Source organism: Corvus cornix, chromosome 1 (assembly GCF_000738735.6).
Source record: "Corvus cornix cornix isolate S_Up_H32 chromosome 1, ASM73873v5, whole genome shotgun sequence".
NCBI lineage: Eukaryota > Metazoa > Chordata > Aves > Passeriformes > Corvidae > Corvus > Corvus cornix.
In genome coordinates this window covers 100062396-100081183 of record NC_046332.1, presented here as the reverse complement: position 1 = coordinate 100081183, position 18788 = coordinate 100062396, and the positions used below count along the sequence as shown (strand labels likewise).

The 18788-nt window shown below is 40.5% G+C and overlaps 1 protein-coding gene across 4 annotated transcripts; it reads right to left on the bottom strand.

Annotated features, from left to right (window-relative positions):
• Positions 1–875: 875 nt before the first annotated feature.
• Positions 876–17086, bottom strand: TCEANC (transcription elongation factor A N-terminal and central domain containing). Of its 4 annotated transcripts, none has more exons than XM_039550552.1 (2): positions 16820–17086; positions 876–4774 (listed from the first exon to the last, which is right to left on the bottom strand). In XM_039550552.1, the coding sequence occupies exons 1-2, from the start codon at positions 16872–16874 to the stop codon at positions 3684–3686; spliced, it is 1146 nt and encodes a 381-aa protein (XP_039406486.1). In that variant the 5' UTR covers positions 16875–17086; the 3' UTR covers positions 876–3683. The 4 variants fall into 4 exon arrangements, with proteins under 4 accessions (XP_039406486.1, XP_039406490.1, XP_010392707.1 ...); XM_039550556.1 differs by having other exon boundaries at positions 16794–16865; XM_010394405.4 differs by lacking the exon at positions 16820–17086 and adding an exon at positions 16537–16787.
• Positions 17087–18788: the final 1702 nt, after the last annotated feature.

Genomic DNA, 18788 nt, shown 5'->3' with positions numbered 1-18788 from the left:
GATCCTGTTCCTGCACCCCACCTTGTGCACCAAATCTCCATCCGACAGCACCTCCCCAGACTTGCCTGCTTCTCACTGGAGTTTTGGCAGATTATTGTCACCGGACCTGCCTTGCTCTTGTTTGGGTGCTGCTGGACAGTGACCCTTTTAACTGAAGCCACTGTCCCTATATGCCTTGACACTCACCATCCACTCCTGGCTCGCCTCCCCCTGCACAGTAACCCACCCTTGCTGCTCCATCACACACGCCTTCATCTGAAAGCTGACTTTGCACCTTAAGGATTTTGTTCACAGAGGTGTATTCATGAAGTGGTGTTATGTCACATCAGAGTGAACAGCACAAAAAACATCCAATGGAAAATAATGGACAACTTTTTTGTGTGTGTGTAGGGGAAGGTCTGTATCAGCAAAGCTCTCTTATAATAAGAGTTTGTGAATAATACTTTTTACCATCTGTAGTTGGCAAGGAGACTATGTTCCATCCTGGCAAGTGAGGACATGGCCTCAGTAAAACATGACTTTGTCACCTCTTGGCTGAATTACAGCAGCACAAAATGAGGGGATATGAAGTCATCTGCCTTCATGGCTCTGTTAATACCAGAATGCAACAAGCCAACTCCCAAGCAAATCCAAGAAATTAACAAAGTACTCTTGTTTCTTTCCTTATCTTCCAGGCAGTCAGTGAATTGGGCCATTACATCCTGAAGATTCCCTGAAGGACTGTAATTCGACATATTTGCTCCTTAATCACAGCCTGTTACCAGCTAACTTTCTTTCTTGGCACAAAAAAGGTGTTTTTTGTTTAAAGAGTTGCAGTTCTTTGCTTTAGTAGCAAACATACATAGCACAACAGACAGAAACGAATACACTTTAAATGAAAAATAAACAGCACAAATTTACTTTTGGTTTTGAAAAGAAGAAAGAGTTATAAACAACAAATGGCAGCTGAGTACCTCCCTAAAAAGTGCACAGTAAGAGGGGTATGACAGAGATAGAAAAGGCACTCAACAGAACAGAAGTGGATCTGGCAGTGGATCTCTAGGAACCAGAAGTTTTGTTACTGGTGTTAAGGGAGCAACATTGAGTACAATTAATAGAGCACTTCAGATATAGAATAGTATCTTTGTTTTTACATTGAAAATTGTGTAAAATTCATTGTTAATTTAGCTCTCATCTTCTTAAGATATGTATCACAAGTTCTGCAGCTACAGGCTGCTTGATCTTTGAGCGCAATTTATGTTTAAGGCCTTATTGCTGCTGTTAAATCACAGGATTCAAGAAGCAGTTGAATTTATAGAATCTCTGGAAAACCCTGTGGAGACAAATACAGACTTTAGCCTTGTTCAGCTTACATTTCTCCTGTGTTTGTGGGGATCACCTCTAATGTCACGGTCCTTGTAGGAGTAGCTGCCTGGACATGCTAAACATCATACCCAAATGAATTGTCTCTGCTTAAAAAAGAGATATTTTTCTCACCTGGAATGAACTGAAAAAAAAAAAGAGACTTCAACAATATAAAAGAATCTCACTTTTCAAAGCGTTTCTTTTGTTTCTGGACTCTATACTTCCTGTACTTCAGTGATCTACACCCTCCTGCTGCTGTACACACTATGTAGTTGCAAGTTAGCTGAGACAAAGCATATCAACTTAGCCAGTCAAATATTTTAAGCCTGCACAGTTACATATTAGTGATGGGCAATTCAAAAGAAAATGATGTTATATATTATGTCACAAATGTAGTCAGTGTTACAGATACAAATTTTACCCTTGAAATATATTCTGTCAAAAACACCCTCCATGCCTTTTTACATTTCCCTTTGCCAAGATAAAACTTGGATGAGCTCTACATTACTGGAATGGCTTCAAAACGAACTGCATGCAGAAATTATTTATAAGCTGTTCACAGCTAAAATAATGTCTTCTGCTACATGGTGTTCTGACACAGCACAGTGCTGGCATAAAGCTCTCCTCAATAGGACCATGACCTTCAAAATGACTGCACACAATCCTGTGCTTACTGTGATCCACTAACACAGGAGTGTTTGCTTTCCTGTAGTTTCATTGAAAGCTAACAATAATACTGTACACAAAAGTCCTCCCACTTAAGCAGGACTACTTGTAAGCATCAATTTCAGCACACAAGTAAGGGCCGGGAAGGAAGGCCAGATAGCAACTCCTTGGTTACACAGTTGAACATTGGGGGTCTGGCCTAAAGCTTTAATGTGTATTTTACATCAGTGCAATTCCCCTAAAACACACTTTTTCACATGATAAAAATCTAAGTAATGCCGCTGAAAGTTAACTGTTAACACTTCACAGAATGGAAAGATTTTTCTTCTTTTTTTCAGTAGAACAGGTTAAGTGTCTCTTTGCAACATCAGGTTACATGTAATTTTCCCCATATACAGATAAAGGCCTGTCTTTCAGTCCTAGCTGGCTTTTAGTTCAGCTATTTTCTCATTTCATGCCCCCAACTCCTTTCTCTAAGAGGTCATGCAGCTCAGCCCAGAGGAGCCGACCAGCCTCAGCTGTGTCATAGTCAGATGGGTGCACAACTGTCCTCAATTCCTCCAGCAAATACTCCGCAGGTTTCTCTGCTCTGCTGATACATTTTAACGTTGAAGTGCAAAATGCCTGTTGCACATTCGTAAAAGATACGTAAAAGATACTTCTCTCACAGTGAGAAGAATTAATTTTTTTTTAAAAAAATAAATACTTCTTGTAAAAAATCAGCGAGAATCCTGTTGACTCTGGAACAAAAATATGTATAAAAAATTCTGCTATTGGATTTCCTTCTATTCATTGTTTGTGGGTAACCAGCACTATACAAAAACATTAATTTTCTCAGTTCAGGACAGATGTCCCAGTTCCAGAGACGATATTCACTCAGAAAGTTATTAACTCCTATTAATTTTATTAAATAAACATAAATAATATATTTACATCATTTTCTGAAACAATCCATTATCTGATCCTGCATTAATTTCTTTGCAGTAGCAGGCCATACCATCTTACATTATAAATCTGGCCCGCATACTGATAGACTGTCACAGCTCCTGTTTTCCTTCCAGGAGCTAAAATAAAACTAAAGCATAATGTAATTCTTGCTTTAATTTGCTAGCTGCTTTCTCCCCCTTTAATGCTCTTTTTGTTTCTTTTTCCCTGTTAGAAATCACCTCTCAAACCAACTTAATAATCTAACACTTGCTTGCAAATAGTGATTTAATTAAGGAGTGAATCCATGCTGAACATTCTGCAATGCACACAAGTATGTGAACTACAGTTCTGGAAACAGTTTGTTTACTGTAAATTAAACTTATGTTCTGTGAAAGAACTCCTCCTGAAGATAAAAAAAAATTTCCAAGTATCTAGTCCCTTCAGGAAAAAACTGCAGCACTTAGAATATTTTTAATGGATTAACTAGCAAATATTCCACTCAGATACAGTGTAACCATTTTTTCCTCTTTACCATTTTATTTCTTTACCTATTTAGATTACTTAAAAACACGTAAGATTCATTCAAGTCATCTTTAAAAATACAATAGCAGTTTTTTTAAAAATTGATTTTGAGGTTTTTAGTGGCAGCACTCACATAATATCAGTGCAGAATTTAAAATTACAGAGTTTCAACAGAGGTACGTTCTCATACACGTTACCAAATCCCTTATTAAAGAGAGATAGCATTACAAACAAATCCATCTGCTGTGATACCACTGTTCTCCACATTCATTACAAATAACGTAAGTCAACATTTGTTCGTCTGGGTTTGTGTTTCTCACCCAAGCTGGAAGAAAGAGAGTTCCTCTGGCAATCATAGTTACAGTGCAATCAAATTTTTCACAGCGTCTGCATTTTATTTTATTTGTCTGTGTGCCATTAATAACCTGCGGAAGCTGATGTTCCTGAACAGATGATTTTGTGTACAGAGCCCTGAGCTGTTTCAGTTCATCGCTGGCCATTTCCATCACTGTCATCTCAGCAAAAGCCTTTGGGCTCAAAGTCCCTGAAAAAAGGTTATGTTTTAAGTGGCAACTTTTAGGGTTCTTAAGGTTAGAGATTTTACTTCTAATGCAATTTTTGTACTTTTTATCATTTTTAGCATGAAGAACAAAAATATGTTCTTCAATGTCTTTAGCTAACTCTAGCCATTTAACAGTTTCTTCTTCATCTTTGGCAGAACCAATCAAAGCTTTATAAAGAAGATCCACACATTTACACCTCAGAGCTCTCATTGGATGCTGCTGCAGACTTGCTTTGCTAACAACAGATTTAGAATCTTCATGAACAGTGTGTTGCTCCTCAAAAGAAGAATGCTGATTCATACTGCCTTCTGCATTGTTACATACCGCATTTTTAACAGTTTGTGATGGGACCAAAATGTTGGAACTAGTACCATCTAATGCCTCCTGCTGACATGGTCCTTCAGACAGCAACTGCTCTCTAGGAACTACACCAAGATGCTCCATTTCCTCTTTCACATACACAGAAACGGACTTTTTAAGTTGCATTGACTGAGCAGAGTTATTCTTGTAAAGTGTTTTCCATCTTGATAATAACTGCTTTGCTTTCTTTTTCAACCCTTCTGAAGGGCAGCTCTTGAGTACTCTGTATACAGCCTTGGTAACATCTGTCCCCTGAAGATATTCTACAGTCATGTCAACATCTTCAAGTTCTTTAAGATGATCCTCAATATCTTGCAAATTGTTCTCAGACAGTAGTTTTTCAATACTGTGGGTTCTGCGTACAATATTTTCCAGGTCAGACATTTTTAAACCTGAAAACAAAAGAAAGATCATCACCTTTCCTGCAGTTATGACATTAATTCATCTTCTGTATATTCACACAAGGTCTTCTTTTCATTTTATGCTATTTTACTCTATTTTATTTGTATATATCACTGAGTTTGCCACCATTTTCTTGAAATGGTGTACAGAAGCCTGAAACACCATCCTGGTTCATACATGACCCTCAACTTTTCACTTGCTGTACAAGACATCATGCTGCATCTCTTTCAAAAGTTTCTCCTTAGAGCTATCAGAGATGCAAGTCAGAGTAGTGACTTTTACCTGAGGTCCTATTGCTGCCCTTTCCCTCACTAGCTCTGGCATCATATTACAGATGGATTATCAAGACGGGGCAGCTCAAAACCAGTGACACCAGCAAAACAGTTTCAAAACACTGATATCTACAAATTTTGAAAATTCTTGAAGGTTAAAGACAGATCCCTCTGTATTTTCTTGCAGCTGTAGCATTAGTAAAGCATGCTCCCATATACTCTGACGCATAAAGGAAAATCAAAGGGGGTCTTCAGAATGCAGAATCTCATGGTTTCAATAGTATTTCCTTTTGATTCCTTTTCATCAAGTCCTTTGATCAAAAAATGCTCAGTGCATTGTTATTGCCAATTTGCATACAAAAAAATGTTTCTACTCCTACTATTATTTTTCTGCTAAAAAGGAGAATTAAATGTAGAATGCAGAAATGAATGGTGTCTTGTAAGTATTGTGTTCCTCTTTTCTACAGTTAGTCTTAGTTTACGCACAAAATCAGTGTTTTGTCTGAAATTGCATACATCCTGATTCTACTCCAGAAAAACTCATCTGCCTGACAGAGACAAGGCTAGCTACACATGTCCATATGGGAAAGGAATCACAAGCAGGTTTCTTGCAGCATCACTGTTTCCATGATGAAAACTCCTGAGAACAGGGGCAGAGGAGGGACAAGAGATACAGCTGTATAATTTGCACACTCTGTTGTTTCTATGACCACCACCAGCTAACTTGTCTTTTGCAGGACAGAAACAAGTTCCAACTTTAGGTAGGACCTCAGAGTTCCACAAAATCAAAAGGCAGAGAGGGTAAGACATTTTTCTATACAAACAGAACCAACCCACCCTGCACAGTGAACGTTCTCAGCATTCCCTTAAGCTGTATTTAAACACTCCTGTCTTACGTTTTGAAGTCCTACAAAACCTCAATAATGGCAATTACAGAAACTTGATGTTATTACTCAAGAAGTTTCAAAATCAGAGAACCAGGATGCAGTTTTCACATACTTAAGTTGAACCCTATGCATCATCATACTAAAAAGCCCATGTAAGTGCATCCACTCCTCTGTTCTGCTACAGGAACACACGGAGGCTGTGAACAAAAAGAAGTGTTTTGTAACGTAGGAGAGCCCTCACAAAGCAAGAACAGTTCTCTGTCTCCAGAATACCAAGAAGTTGACATTAGAAAATTATTATCTGCTGATTTACTGTTTTTCATGCAATCCAGGGCAGAGTTGGTGACAGTTAAATGTTAACGCAGTATGACTGCTATGCCTTATAATCAGTTGTGCTTCTTCCAGATCTTGTGTCTATGTATGCGTTGTATTATGCTCACACACTGTAAAACTTACCTAAGGCAAGATGACTTCATGAGCTCTCAGTATTTAGCATATAGGACAATGGACACACAAAGAAATTATCAGACACAAACTACTCTGCTGATAATTTGTCAGTGCATATATTTCTACCCTGTGGCAAAGGTGAGGTATTTTGATATTTCATTGAGGACTATGCTTCATAGGAAGTTTCCTCTCTAATATTGCAGGGTGAGGATCTGTATGTAAGAAATCCACATGCAAGATCCATATGCTGAGTCTGTGGGTATCACCTGCTTCATGGTAGTGGTCCTTGCTCATCATTATCTACTTGATCCTACACAGCCCCCCAGCATGGCAAGGTTCTACCTTAGGACTCTTACACTATGGCAATAAATTTAATTATCAGAAATTTTAAATTTTCTTAGTCATGTGCTGACTTTTCAAGTTCATGCAACATTAAATTCAAGTTTGTAAATGTTTCAGCAGCTGCTAAATAAACAAACTGAAAACACAAATATGGACATCAAATTATAGGCAACTATTTTAAAATAATTTTGGAAATTAAACCACCTAATAGACTCCTCACACTTAAGTCAAAACAATCACTTCTAAGGAAATGCTTGTCTCAAAATGTACAACTTCTAGCAAAGAGGTACGACTGACTCCCTTCAAATGTAATATGCAAAGTTAAGTAAAAGTAACAGAAAAAGTAATTAAATATTTTAATGGAGAGGGATATTTACTGGTAGTTGGGAGAAGCATAAGAAACAGCAGAAAAAAATCACTGAATAAAGGTATTATTATTTATATTATATTATATTATATTATTATTATCAGGGACATCAGAGAGGTTTCTGCAGCGAAATATTCTAGGAATGGTCCTGGCTTTGTTGTGCGTACCTAGTTGGCAAAAAGTTTTAGAATCCTTCAAGGTGAAAAGCAATACATACTTCTGAAATACTACACTAACCACTCAAGCATAAATTTCATCTTGATTTCCAAATTAAAAGGAAGTGTGATGAAAACAATGAAAAGTTGTTTGTACATTTGTTGCCCTATAAATCATGTAATGACCAGATTTATCACCAAGGTTTGACACCATTGTTTTATGCAAACAGAAATTAAACAGAGATTCCTCAACTTAAAAAGACCATATAAAGTAATCCAACAGTTCGTTTTACTACCATGGTTTCTTTCAAAGAATGAAGCAAAGCTCATTAATTAATACTGGGAAAAGTGCACTGCATTTCATATCAAGTCTGAATATCAAGCATCTTTTCTAATCAAGGCACAACATGATTGTGTTAGACAACTGTAGAAAACATGTTTTTTGCATTCTTATAAGAAGAAACTTGAAATTACCGACGCAGTTGTAATACTGCCGTTTTTTCTAGCCGAAGTTCACTGGGAACCCAAGTATAGTAAGCCTGAGTTCTTCCCTGCTCAGACTCCTGTTCTTTGAACTCTGTTGTTTCTGTTATAAATCAGACAGAACGTAAGTTGGGAGAAGCCCCAAAACCTTTTGAAGAGAATACAAGTGTGTCACAGAAATAAAGCTGCAATTCCAAATGGAAAATTATTCTACCACTTGAGGGAGCTGTGGCATAGCAAACCCATGGAATCTTTTGAAATGTGCATGAGTAACTCCAGCCTCTGTGAAGAAAAAAGATAAAACAATTACCCTGTGACCTTTAGGAGACTTCACATTTTTATGGTATGTATTTGCCTAATTTTGGCAAATAAACCCTGTAGAGTCCATCGATGTTGGGATACAGACAGAAGGGAAAGGGGTTTATCCCTTATTCAGCTATTGTTTGTATATTGCTCTTTCTTTCTTTAATTTGGAATTTGACCGCTTTTCTACCTGATTTAATGCAATTTGACAAATGCTGCTGAGCAAGTACTTATAAAACTAACTGAATCGAACTCAGTCAGCACTGTTCTGCTGTGTTCCTAATTCCAAGAGACAAGAAATCCCAGAAAGACTAGGGTTTTTTCTTAAGTTATGAAATGAATCATGCATCTTTGTTAAGGTAGAGCTGTAAGAAAAAGAACGAACAAATGGTAGCGTCACAGTTTTGTGCAGTAGAAAACAAACATCCTCATCCCTCCCACAACGGCACAAGGCATTTCAGTTTAGCAATGACAGAATCACAGAATGGTTTGGGCTGGAAAGGACCTAGCTCCAACCCCCCTGCAATGGGCAGGGGATGCCATTTACTAGACAAGGTTGCTCAGAGCCACACCCAACCTGGCCTTGGACACTCCCAAGGATCGGGCAGCCACAATTTCTCTGGGCAATCTGTTCTAGTGCCTCACCACCCTCTGCGTAAAGAATTTCTTCCTAACATCTAATCTAAATTTGCCCTCTTTCAATCTAAAACCATTGCCATTTGGTCTGTCACTATCTGCCCATATAAAAAGTCACAACATGAGGTCACAGTAAGGCCTCCCCAAAGCCTCCTCTTCTCCAGGCTGACCAACTCCAGTTCTCTCAGCCCATCTTCATAGGAGAGGTGCTCCAGCCCTCTGACCATCTTTGTGGTCCTGCTTTGGACTTGCTCTAACAAGTCCATGTTTTTCTGGGGCTGAGGATCCCAGAGCTGGATGCAGCACTCCTGGTGGGGTCTCATGAGGGCAAAGTAGAACCCTCCCTCCCTCGACCTGCTGGCTACGCTGCTTTTGATGCAGCCCAGGGTGCCATGGGCCTTCTGGGCCATGAGTGCACGCTGTTGGCTCATGTCCAGCTTCTCATCCATAAGAACCCCCAAGTCTTTCTCTACGGGGCTGCTCTCAATGACTTCTTCTCCCAGTCTGTGCTCATGTCTGGGACTGCCCTGACTCAGGTGCAGCACCTTGCACCTGGACTTGTTGAATCTCATGAGGTGCTTGTGGAAAAACAACTATGGATTTATAACACAAGATGATACAGGGGAAGATTTATTCATCCATAGAACTGCCATTAAAAGGAATAACCCTAAAAATTACCTGCAAAGTGTAGGAGATGGAGAAGTTGTACAATTTGATATAGTACAAGGGGCCCACTTCTCAAGTTCGTCCAAGGCCCCCTGGATGGCATCCTGTCCTGCTGTTGTGTTATCTGCAAACTTGCTGAGGGTGCACCAATCCCACTGCCCATGTCACTGATGAAGGGCACCAGTCCCATGAGAGTCCTGAGGAACACCACTCATCACTGGCCTCCACCTGGACATAGAGACACTGACCACAACTCCCTGGCTCCATCCATCCATCCTTATCCACTAAATAAGAATGAGTCCATCCATCAAGTTCGTATCTCTCCAATCCAGAGATAAGGATGTCATGTGGGACCATAACAAAGGCCTCACACAAGTCCAGTTGACATTGGTCAGTCTTCCCTTGTCAACCCTTGTTGTCACTCCATCCTAGAAGGCCACCAAGTTGGTCAGGCATGACTTGCCATTAGTAAAGGCATGCTGGCTACCTTGAATTACCTTCCTGTCTTTTATGTGTGTTAGCACATCTTCTAGGAGGCTCTTCCTAAGCACAGAGGTGAGGCTCACCAGTCTGTAGTTCTCTGGATCTTTCTTTCTCCCCTTTTTTAATATGGAAGTGATGTTTCCTTTTTTCCAGTCACCAGGGACTTCAACTGACTGCCATGACTTTCCAAATATGCATGACAACATCTGTTTGAGTTCCAAATGTACACTGAAGGTTACAAGGCTCATATTTACAATGAGACTCTGTAATGCTGTGCTGATGAGGCACTTTCTTGCCAAATCATTATGAGCTCTCACTCTGACTGCATGGTATAATGAGTCACTTGTGTGTACAAGAATAAATGATGACAATCAATAAAAAACTTGTAAGCCAGTTCGCTTCCAAAAAAAAAAAGAATATCAGGCTACCTCAGGTTTAAAATATAGCCATCCTGTAATAATGCCAAGTTGAGTAAGAACATTTTTAAACAGTAAAATGACTAAGAGAAAACCAACAAACAAAAAAAACCACAGCCTGAGACACTTGCTGTTAAGTGCAAATTCAGTCCCCGAGAAAAACACTGCCCTCTCCAAAAGTATTTGGGGTAAATGCTTTGTCTTTGCTTTACACCTTATCTTGTGTAAAGCCATAGCCCATTTTGTCTTAACGCTGAAAAACCAAGACAAACTCAGAATGCATCCAAGCAAGTGTGTATGAATGTCTTGGAAGGCTGAACACCAGTCTTCTTCTCCCTCATCCCAACCTTCAATGTAGGTGAGCTTTTCTACAAGAAATTCTATGTAACTGGAAAAAAATCCAGACTACAGCCCAGACAAGGATCAGAAGTCAAGTACTCCTAATAGTGTGTGCTGCTTTCAGCTGGGGTGGAGTTAATTTCCTTCACAGCAGCTGGTATGGGGCTGTGTTCTGGACTTATGCACAGAGTTGATAATATAGAAATGTTTTTGTTATTGCTGAGCAGGGCCTACACAGAGCCAAGGCCTTTTCTGCCTTTCCTACTGCCACGATGGTGAGGAAGTTGGGGGTGCATGGGAGATTGGGAGGAGACGCAGCCAGGACAGGTGACCCCAACTGACCAAAGGGATATTCCAGACCATCTGACATCATGCTCAGTATATAAAGTGGGGGAAGAAGGACAAGGCGGGGACATTTGGAGTGATTGAGTTTGTCTTCCCAAGTCACCATTACACATGGTGGGGCCCTGCTGTCCTGGAGATGGCTGAACACCTGCCAGCCTGTGGGACACAGTGAATGAATTCCTGGGTTTGGTTTGCTTATGTGTGTGGCTTTCACTTTTCCTATTAAACTGTGCTTATCTCAACCCATGAGTTTCTGGTTTTTATCCTTCCAGTTCTCTCCCCAGACCTGCTGGTGGGGCCACGGCTCCAATGAGAGGCTCCATGAGGCTTTCCTGCTGGCTGGGGTGAAACCATGATACACTGGAATAAATTCTCTGCAACTGTTGTGTTAAAAAATGTTAATGCTATAGCAGAGATGGTGCATAGCATAATCCTGGAAACACCAACTTACTTTGGGCAACCTAAATCCCATATAAACTATGAAAATTATCAAATGCTATTTTAAACTCAAGAGCCTAATCAGAAATCAGAGAATTCTCACAGCCAGCCTCCAACTCCAAAAACATTTCTCCATCCTATCTACAGTGGGAGAGCAGATATCATCAATGTCACCAAGAAACCACTTACTGGAGGTTTTATTTCATTTTTGCAAAAAGCAGAGCTCTTCCTGCCTCTCTACAGGACTGCCTCCCACACTGAAAAAATACAGAACTAGGTAAAGTTCATCTTCAAAGAATAGCCACATGAATAAAGCTAAGTTAATACAATGAGAATTGAGGCAATACAGCGGTGTAATTTCCAGCTGTCCATGACCACTGACACCTCACTGACCAAGAGTCACCTCTCACTCACAGATCCAGAAGCAGTGAAGTACACAGCACTATGGAGAAGTAGCTTTGTTCTGCATCTTTTACATCAGCGACTGCTTGAACTACAGCACTTTCAACTAATCTGGAGCCATACTGTCTCGACCCTGTGTTTCTCTCAGTGAAATCATTCTCCCACAGCTTTCTTCCCAAATTAGGGGAGTTTGAAGAGGAGAGGTGGCAGAGTGTATCACATTCATGTGAAGATGCACCGAGTATCCTCTTTTACAAGGCCAATTTTTAATCCTTATTTGGAGTTCCTTCTCCTAGACTCCCCACTTTTAATTAAAATAGAATTCTTATATTCTTAAAAAAAAAAAGAAAAAAGATAAAACAATCAATAGAGTACATAATGAAATTCTCAAGCCTCAGGGATCAACCTCAATGCAGAGCTCTCAGCACATTTTTCTAATAAGATCAAACATGCATAGATTTAATGAGATAGGAAAAGCTGTTGTCCTTACCAGACAAGCTGCTTAGCCACTGGCTTCATTTGACATCAGTATGTAAGCCAGAGCTCATGAAAATGTTCAAGATATTACAGCTACACCAGACGAATTAAACCCTGACTTGTTCCATGGCAAAACCTAAATGAGAAAATACTTTAGAAATTGAATAGCTACAGCTGTTTTGAGTTCTAGGATGCTCAGCTGATGTTAGAGAGGATACACATCCCAGCAGAGACATTACGTTGCTAATGGCTCCTTTTAATAACTTCATTTACAGTTAAACTGATTCACACTGGAAGATATTTTAGCTTTTCCTATATCCTGTCTTCCTTAATCACATGAATTTTTCTACTAAATGAAGTTAACTACTTGAAACACAAAAAATGTTACAAGTAATTACTCCACTGACATGAAATCTCTATTTCTATTGATATTGTTGACCTTGTTAATAAAATAATTTTAAGGAGTTTAAAAAATTATGAAATTTACTTTTAACAAGTTACAGATTACAAGTGTCAAGTGGAGGTATTAGCTAATCTCTTCCACAATAGGACAGCTATACAGACTCACAATACATTATAATACATTGTGATTCAATGGGGCAATAATGAAATGTATATATAGTTCTGAGAGATTTGTCATCAACAGTTTCATTGGTAATTATGTATAAACAACGTGGGCTTTAATTTCCTTTAAAATTTGCACCATTTCACATAAAGAAACACTTGTGTGGTTTCTCTAATCTACAACCAGGTTATTTTTCAATATTAACTAACTTTATTCTAAAATCCATTTCCTAGTTTCAGCACAAGGTCACAGAAATGTTCCATGGGGCTCTCTGGTTTTTCAAATCTTCATGACAAAGCCTTGTCAAAGCTGGCAGAGGAATCCCTTTTCTCTCAGCCACTTTCCACTACTTGTCAGTATGAGGTACTAGCTGGGGCTTCAAGCAGGTCAAAAGTCAGGCTTTTGACACACAGGGCACATTTTCTAAACAGGAACTCCCATTTTGGTCTCAAGTGACAAATAGAGAGGAAAAGAAGTGTGTTGAATGAAATTTAAGCCAATGACTCAGACATGACAATGCTATCTAGCTACAGAAGAGACACAGATTATGACATGTATTTTGCACTAAGCTGAGCTTCTACAGTAAAGTTTATCATGGGATTCAGGCCTTTGGTGAGGCTGCACACAATCTTTCACAAATCATACAATAATTTTTGTGATTATACATTAACAGAGTCTCCTGAAAGCTAAAGAGTACAGCTTACCATCTGCATAAAAATCCAAGCTTGTTAGAAATACATCTGGCATTTTCCCAACATATCTCTATCATGAAGAGCAAAACTTAAGCTAAGCCAAGCAGAAAATGCTATTATCACTCCTTTAGCACCACCCGCTTCAGTACTGAGCCAAAACTTCACTGGGTGAAAAAGAGCTTTTTGCACTTTGTGGAATTAGTTGTTCATTTCCTAACATTCATGTTTTTCCAACAGTAACTGATTTTGTAACAAAAAAGAATTATTAAACCTGACAGACAACATGAACAATGTTTCACTATTTTCCCACAGCAAGAGGATGCTATAAACATTGTGCCTCACTCAAGAAAAATACCTGGCGATAGAAATATGATCTAAGCAGATTTGTGTCATCATTTATTACTTAACTACTTTTATTCAATATAGTTTAGTCTCCTAAACTGTTCATCTGGATGGATGCAAATGTTCATATTCGTATTTCCAATCACTTCAGACAGCAAACCAGCGAAACAATTTCAGGAAGGCTGTGACATCTCCAAGTAGAAGCTAGTTTCTTCAACATACTTTAACTGTATTGCCTTATACAGGTAACAGTGTCAGTTCATGAAATGTTTGGGTGCTCTCTCAACACCACTGGGATTGTATCACTCAGCTGCTCTGCTCCCTCTACTCAATGTCTGGGCACAAGAAGCATTCGTAACATCGCCCTCCAAACACTGGGAAATCATAATTCAAAATTCCCAGTACATTGAGATTGGCTTATACACTATAATGCTCTTAGAAGTACAAAAAATGGAAACTGTTCTGCATTTCTTTTAAAGCTGTAAGGCTCTAGTCTTCCCATCTTTCCACCGCAGACAAAATGATTAGGAGTTTATACCTTTTTGAAAAGGAAAGGTTACACTGTTGTGCACATCATGGCTCCAGCAGCCAATACTTGAAAAAAAAATCAGACTTTTACACGTTCTGTTATAACTACAAAAGACTGAAAATTCTTTCCCTATAAAGATGTTACTTCCCATGTCCTTTCTTGGCATTACAGCTTTCCTCTACTATTTTGTAATTTCATCTTAAATTTCTTGTTCATTTACTCAAGTGTAATTAGCACTTTTTAAACCTACTGAAAAGAAGAACATGTTGTGAGGTGCAGGTTTAACATTCGCTTTTAAGTAATAGAGTTCATCAGACTTCTCTTGTGTGTCCCTCTATCTTTCAGTCTCCATAAATACTGTTTATATCCTCTTGCAGATGTACTGATTTGAAACCTGGACAACCTCAATCTAAAAAAAGCTTTCCTAAAGTGGATCACACTTCCTTCTTTCATTGAGCTTTGTATTGGCACAAAAGTCCAACAAAACAGACTGTCTTGAAGACAGAAGCCTAAATCAGTTAAGTAAAAATGTATTTAAGACATATCCATCCAAAGTACATTTGTTAACTTAATACTTTACAAAGAAAAAATGAATCATTTTGGAGAGAAATAAGCAATTCTTTCTCTTGAATACATTTCCTTTACAAAATAGCTTTGAAGATTATTCTTATTCATATAGAGCTAGCAAAAACTTCAATTCTAGCACACTACAAGCAAAGATAAATGTTTAGTTTGCAATGTCTTTTTATGGAAAATTGTGCTGACAAATTCATATAAAAATGGAACACATAAGTAATAAAAACATGCTTTATGAACTTCTGCAAGCTTTTCATCATTTGTCAAATGAACACTGTCTTTGCATTGCTTTAACATTCATTTTTTCAGTTAAGTCTTGGGTCTATACTATTTCTATTTGTCATACCATTGCCAGGGCCATACTTAGATTAGATACCACTTTATTGTTGTTTCACAGGTTTTCCACTGAAAAATTATAAAACTTTTTTCCTTTAAAAAGAAATCCTTTGTATGCAGGAGAGTATATATGCTCCTGAAAAGGCCATCCATCCTGAATGGATAAAGAGTATGACTTAAAGAAACGGTATTTGTAAAATATTATTAGTGTCTGCTAAAATTCCTTATGCTAAAAGAACACTTAAAAGCGAAAGTAAATAATTTCTTAATACTCGAGAATCTTGATCAAAGACACATGATGTACTGGTTCAAATAAAGGATGAAATACACTTGAAATTAAATGGATTTTTATGTATTTATTAAAATAACACTACATTTAAAAGCATGAACTCTAACTCCTTTCTGTATTTGTGCCAACATGTGCATTATTTCAAGACATCAATGCTGTAGGGAGACTAATATAACAAATACATAAAGAATTCCCATAATAGTACCATCACAGATATCCATCCTGCAGTTTCCAAGGTCAGCCTCTTCTGTGAGTGGAATTACGGCCGCTTCCGATATAAATCAGAAGGGTAGTTACAGCAGCTGGGAGCAGCAGTCCAGCCGTGTGTATTTGGAAGAAGCTGACACTTCCTTGGCGTGGAAGCCAGCCACAGGTGACAGCTTGTCTGGCCGAGGTTTGGGGTCAGGCTCACGATACCAGCGGCTGAGCATCACCACTGGAACCTCCAGCTCAGACACCAGCCCACGAAACTTGGGAGAGATCAGCCTGCAAATCTGCCTGCAGCCGCTCCCAGGAAACGGGTAGGCCAGTGCACTCTGTAACTGTGATCCAGAATGCCACGGGCACGCTAATTCTGCGGGGTTTTCTCCAAATCCTTCATTAAACATCACAGAATCAATTAGATCAGAAAAGTCCTCTGAGATCATCGAGTCTAACCTATGACCCAACACCACCCTGTCCAACCAGACCATCGCACGTCCAGTCTTTCCTTAAACACCTCCCAAAACGGTGGCTCCACCACCTCCTTGGGCAGTCCATTCCAGCATCTAATCACCCTGTCTGTGAAGAAATTCTTCCTAATGTCCAACCTAAACCTCCCCTGGCACCTCATACCCGTTCCTGCTACACATCCCCGGACCCCTCTAGCTTAAGTTTAACCTACTGCTGTCCTGCTCAGAGGCGAAATGCCACCGCGCCTCAGACCCGTGGCACAGCCCGGGCAGGAGAAACAGGCACGGCCCTACCTGCCAACCCTCCCCCGCTTCTCAGGGCGCTGTTCTCCGTTCCCCTCGGTCCCGAGGGCCAGCCGGGCCTTGCACGGCGCTGAAGGGCAAACCGGGGCTGGGGAGCAGCTGGGCGGTTCGTGCCTCCTGCGACCACCCCCCGACCTCACCGCCAGCGCCAAGGCAAGGGCAGCAGCTCCCTGGGCACCACCAAGGCGGGGAAGCCACACTCCTGCTGCCCCCAGGGAAACACAACGCTGCTCCCGCACGTCCCGTACCCCGGCATCCGGGCCGGCGCCCTCACCTCCGCAGCGGGGCCCGACATGGCGCCTCCCGCCCGCTTCCTGCTCCGCCGCCATCTCCGCGCGGCTGCGGCCCGGGCGGCTGCGCGCTGGCCCCGGTGCTGCCGGAGCGCTGGCGGACACCGGGCTTGGGCAGCCCTGCGGTTGGCGCGGGGTGCTCCCGGAAAAAGAAACCGCGTCCCGATGTACTAAAAATAGTGTGGTCAGCAGGACCAGAGAGGCGATTCTTCTCCTGTTCTCGGCACTGCTGAGGCCACACCCGTGGCCTCATTTCTGGGCGCCTCACTCCAGGGAGGACACTGAGGTGCTGGAGCGTGTCCAGAGAAAGGCAACGGAGCTGGGGAAGGGTCTGGAGCATATGGCCTATGAGGAGTGGCTGAGGGAGCGGAGTTGTTTCGCCTGGAGAAGAGGAGGCTTAGGGGTGACCTTATCACTCTCTACAACCACCTGACAGGAGACTGTAGCAGTTGTGGGTCGGCCTGCTTCTCCCACTCAACTAGTGACAGGATGAGAGGACATAGCCTCAAGCTGTGCTAGGAGAGGTTTAAGCTGGACGTCAGGAAGAATTTCTCCACTGAAAGAGTGATTAGATACTGGAATGGGCTGCCCAAGGAGGTGGTGGAGTCACCGTCCCTGGGGGTGTTTTAGGAAAGATTGGACATGGCACTCAGTGCCATGGTGTGGTTGACAGGTTGGTGTTGGGTCAGGGGTTGGACTTGATGATCTCAGAGGTCTTTTCCAACCTAACTCACCCTGTGATTCTGCTGTCAGGTGACCATGGCAGGTGTATTCACTGTGGGCTCCTGTGCTGTTGCGGGCCTGCCGTAAGGTGAAAGCACTCTGGAGCGGGCAGCAGCCATGGAAGTAACTTGCTCTCCCCTTGCAGCCTCAGGTGTGAGGGCAGTTTCCACTGAGGCTGCCGGCTGTTTTGGGCTGGCGTGGATCTGGCACATGATGTGGCTGTGGGGCAAAAGGGACACCTTGATGCTGGTCCTGTGCAGGGCATGGCCTTACTTCAGTGTTCATCTCTGTTCAACTCCCTGAGATGAATGAAAAATAGATGATATTCATGTGAGTTTAACCTCAGTCATGATATAGTCCTTCTCAAGCAAACACGGCTTGAAAAGGCAGTGTGACATGCAAGGTAAATGAGTATCAGACCTAAGGCTAACAGAACAAAAAACCCCATTGTAAAACTTCTTGTTTTCAACATGGTATTGTGTTACTTTTGGTATAACCAACTAGTCTTTGGGATGATAAATGGAGTATTTGTATACACAAAGAAAATAATTATAAAATTTCACAGGGTTATAGCTTTTGGATATGATGAAGTGTGCTAGACATATCAGATTATGCAGTAAACATCTAAAAGTTGATGTAGTTTAGTCAAAGCAAAGGTATTTGTCATTGTCTTTGTTGCACTGCTTTCCTCTTTCACATATATTTTACATAGGTGTTTAAAATTATTTTTTAAGAGATAATACTTCTAGGATTTTGGCTCTATAGCAAATCTACAGATGATGCTGGGGTTTATACTCAGATATAGTAAAGAGCTGGTATGATTTTTTAACACATGTTTTTGGTTTCATTTACTTATGAGGTCTGTGTTGCCCTTTGCTGTCAGTAATATGATTTTACCTACCTGAAGGTGCCAAATATGTCTTGGCAAGAATATCACGTACTGCAGACCACTTTTTCCTTATTTTGATATAATGAACATCACCATTACTAATCACACAGGGAAAAAAAGCCTTGCATTCTTGTATAGGATGTAAAAAAACCTAGATAAGCAATTTATTAAATTATTGTAGTGAACCAGTTGATCAGTGCTCATCACTGAGTGATCTCAAACCTTTCCTTGCTAATGCTGCAGTGGTTGCTTTATAGACTGATTGCTAATGCTGTTCAATTCCTAACTCACTATGTGTTTGTGCCAAACTCATGAATTCATCAGTGATTGAACATGTGATG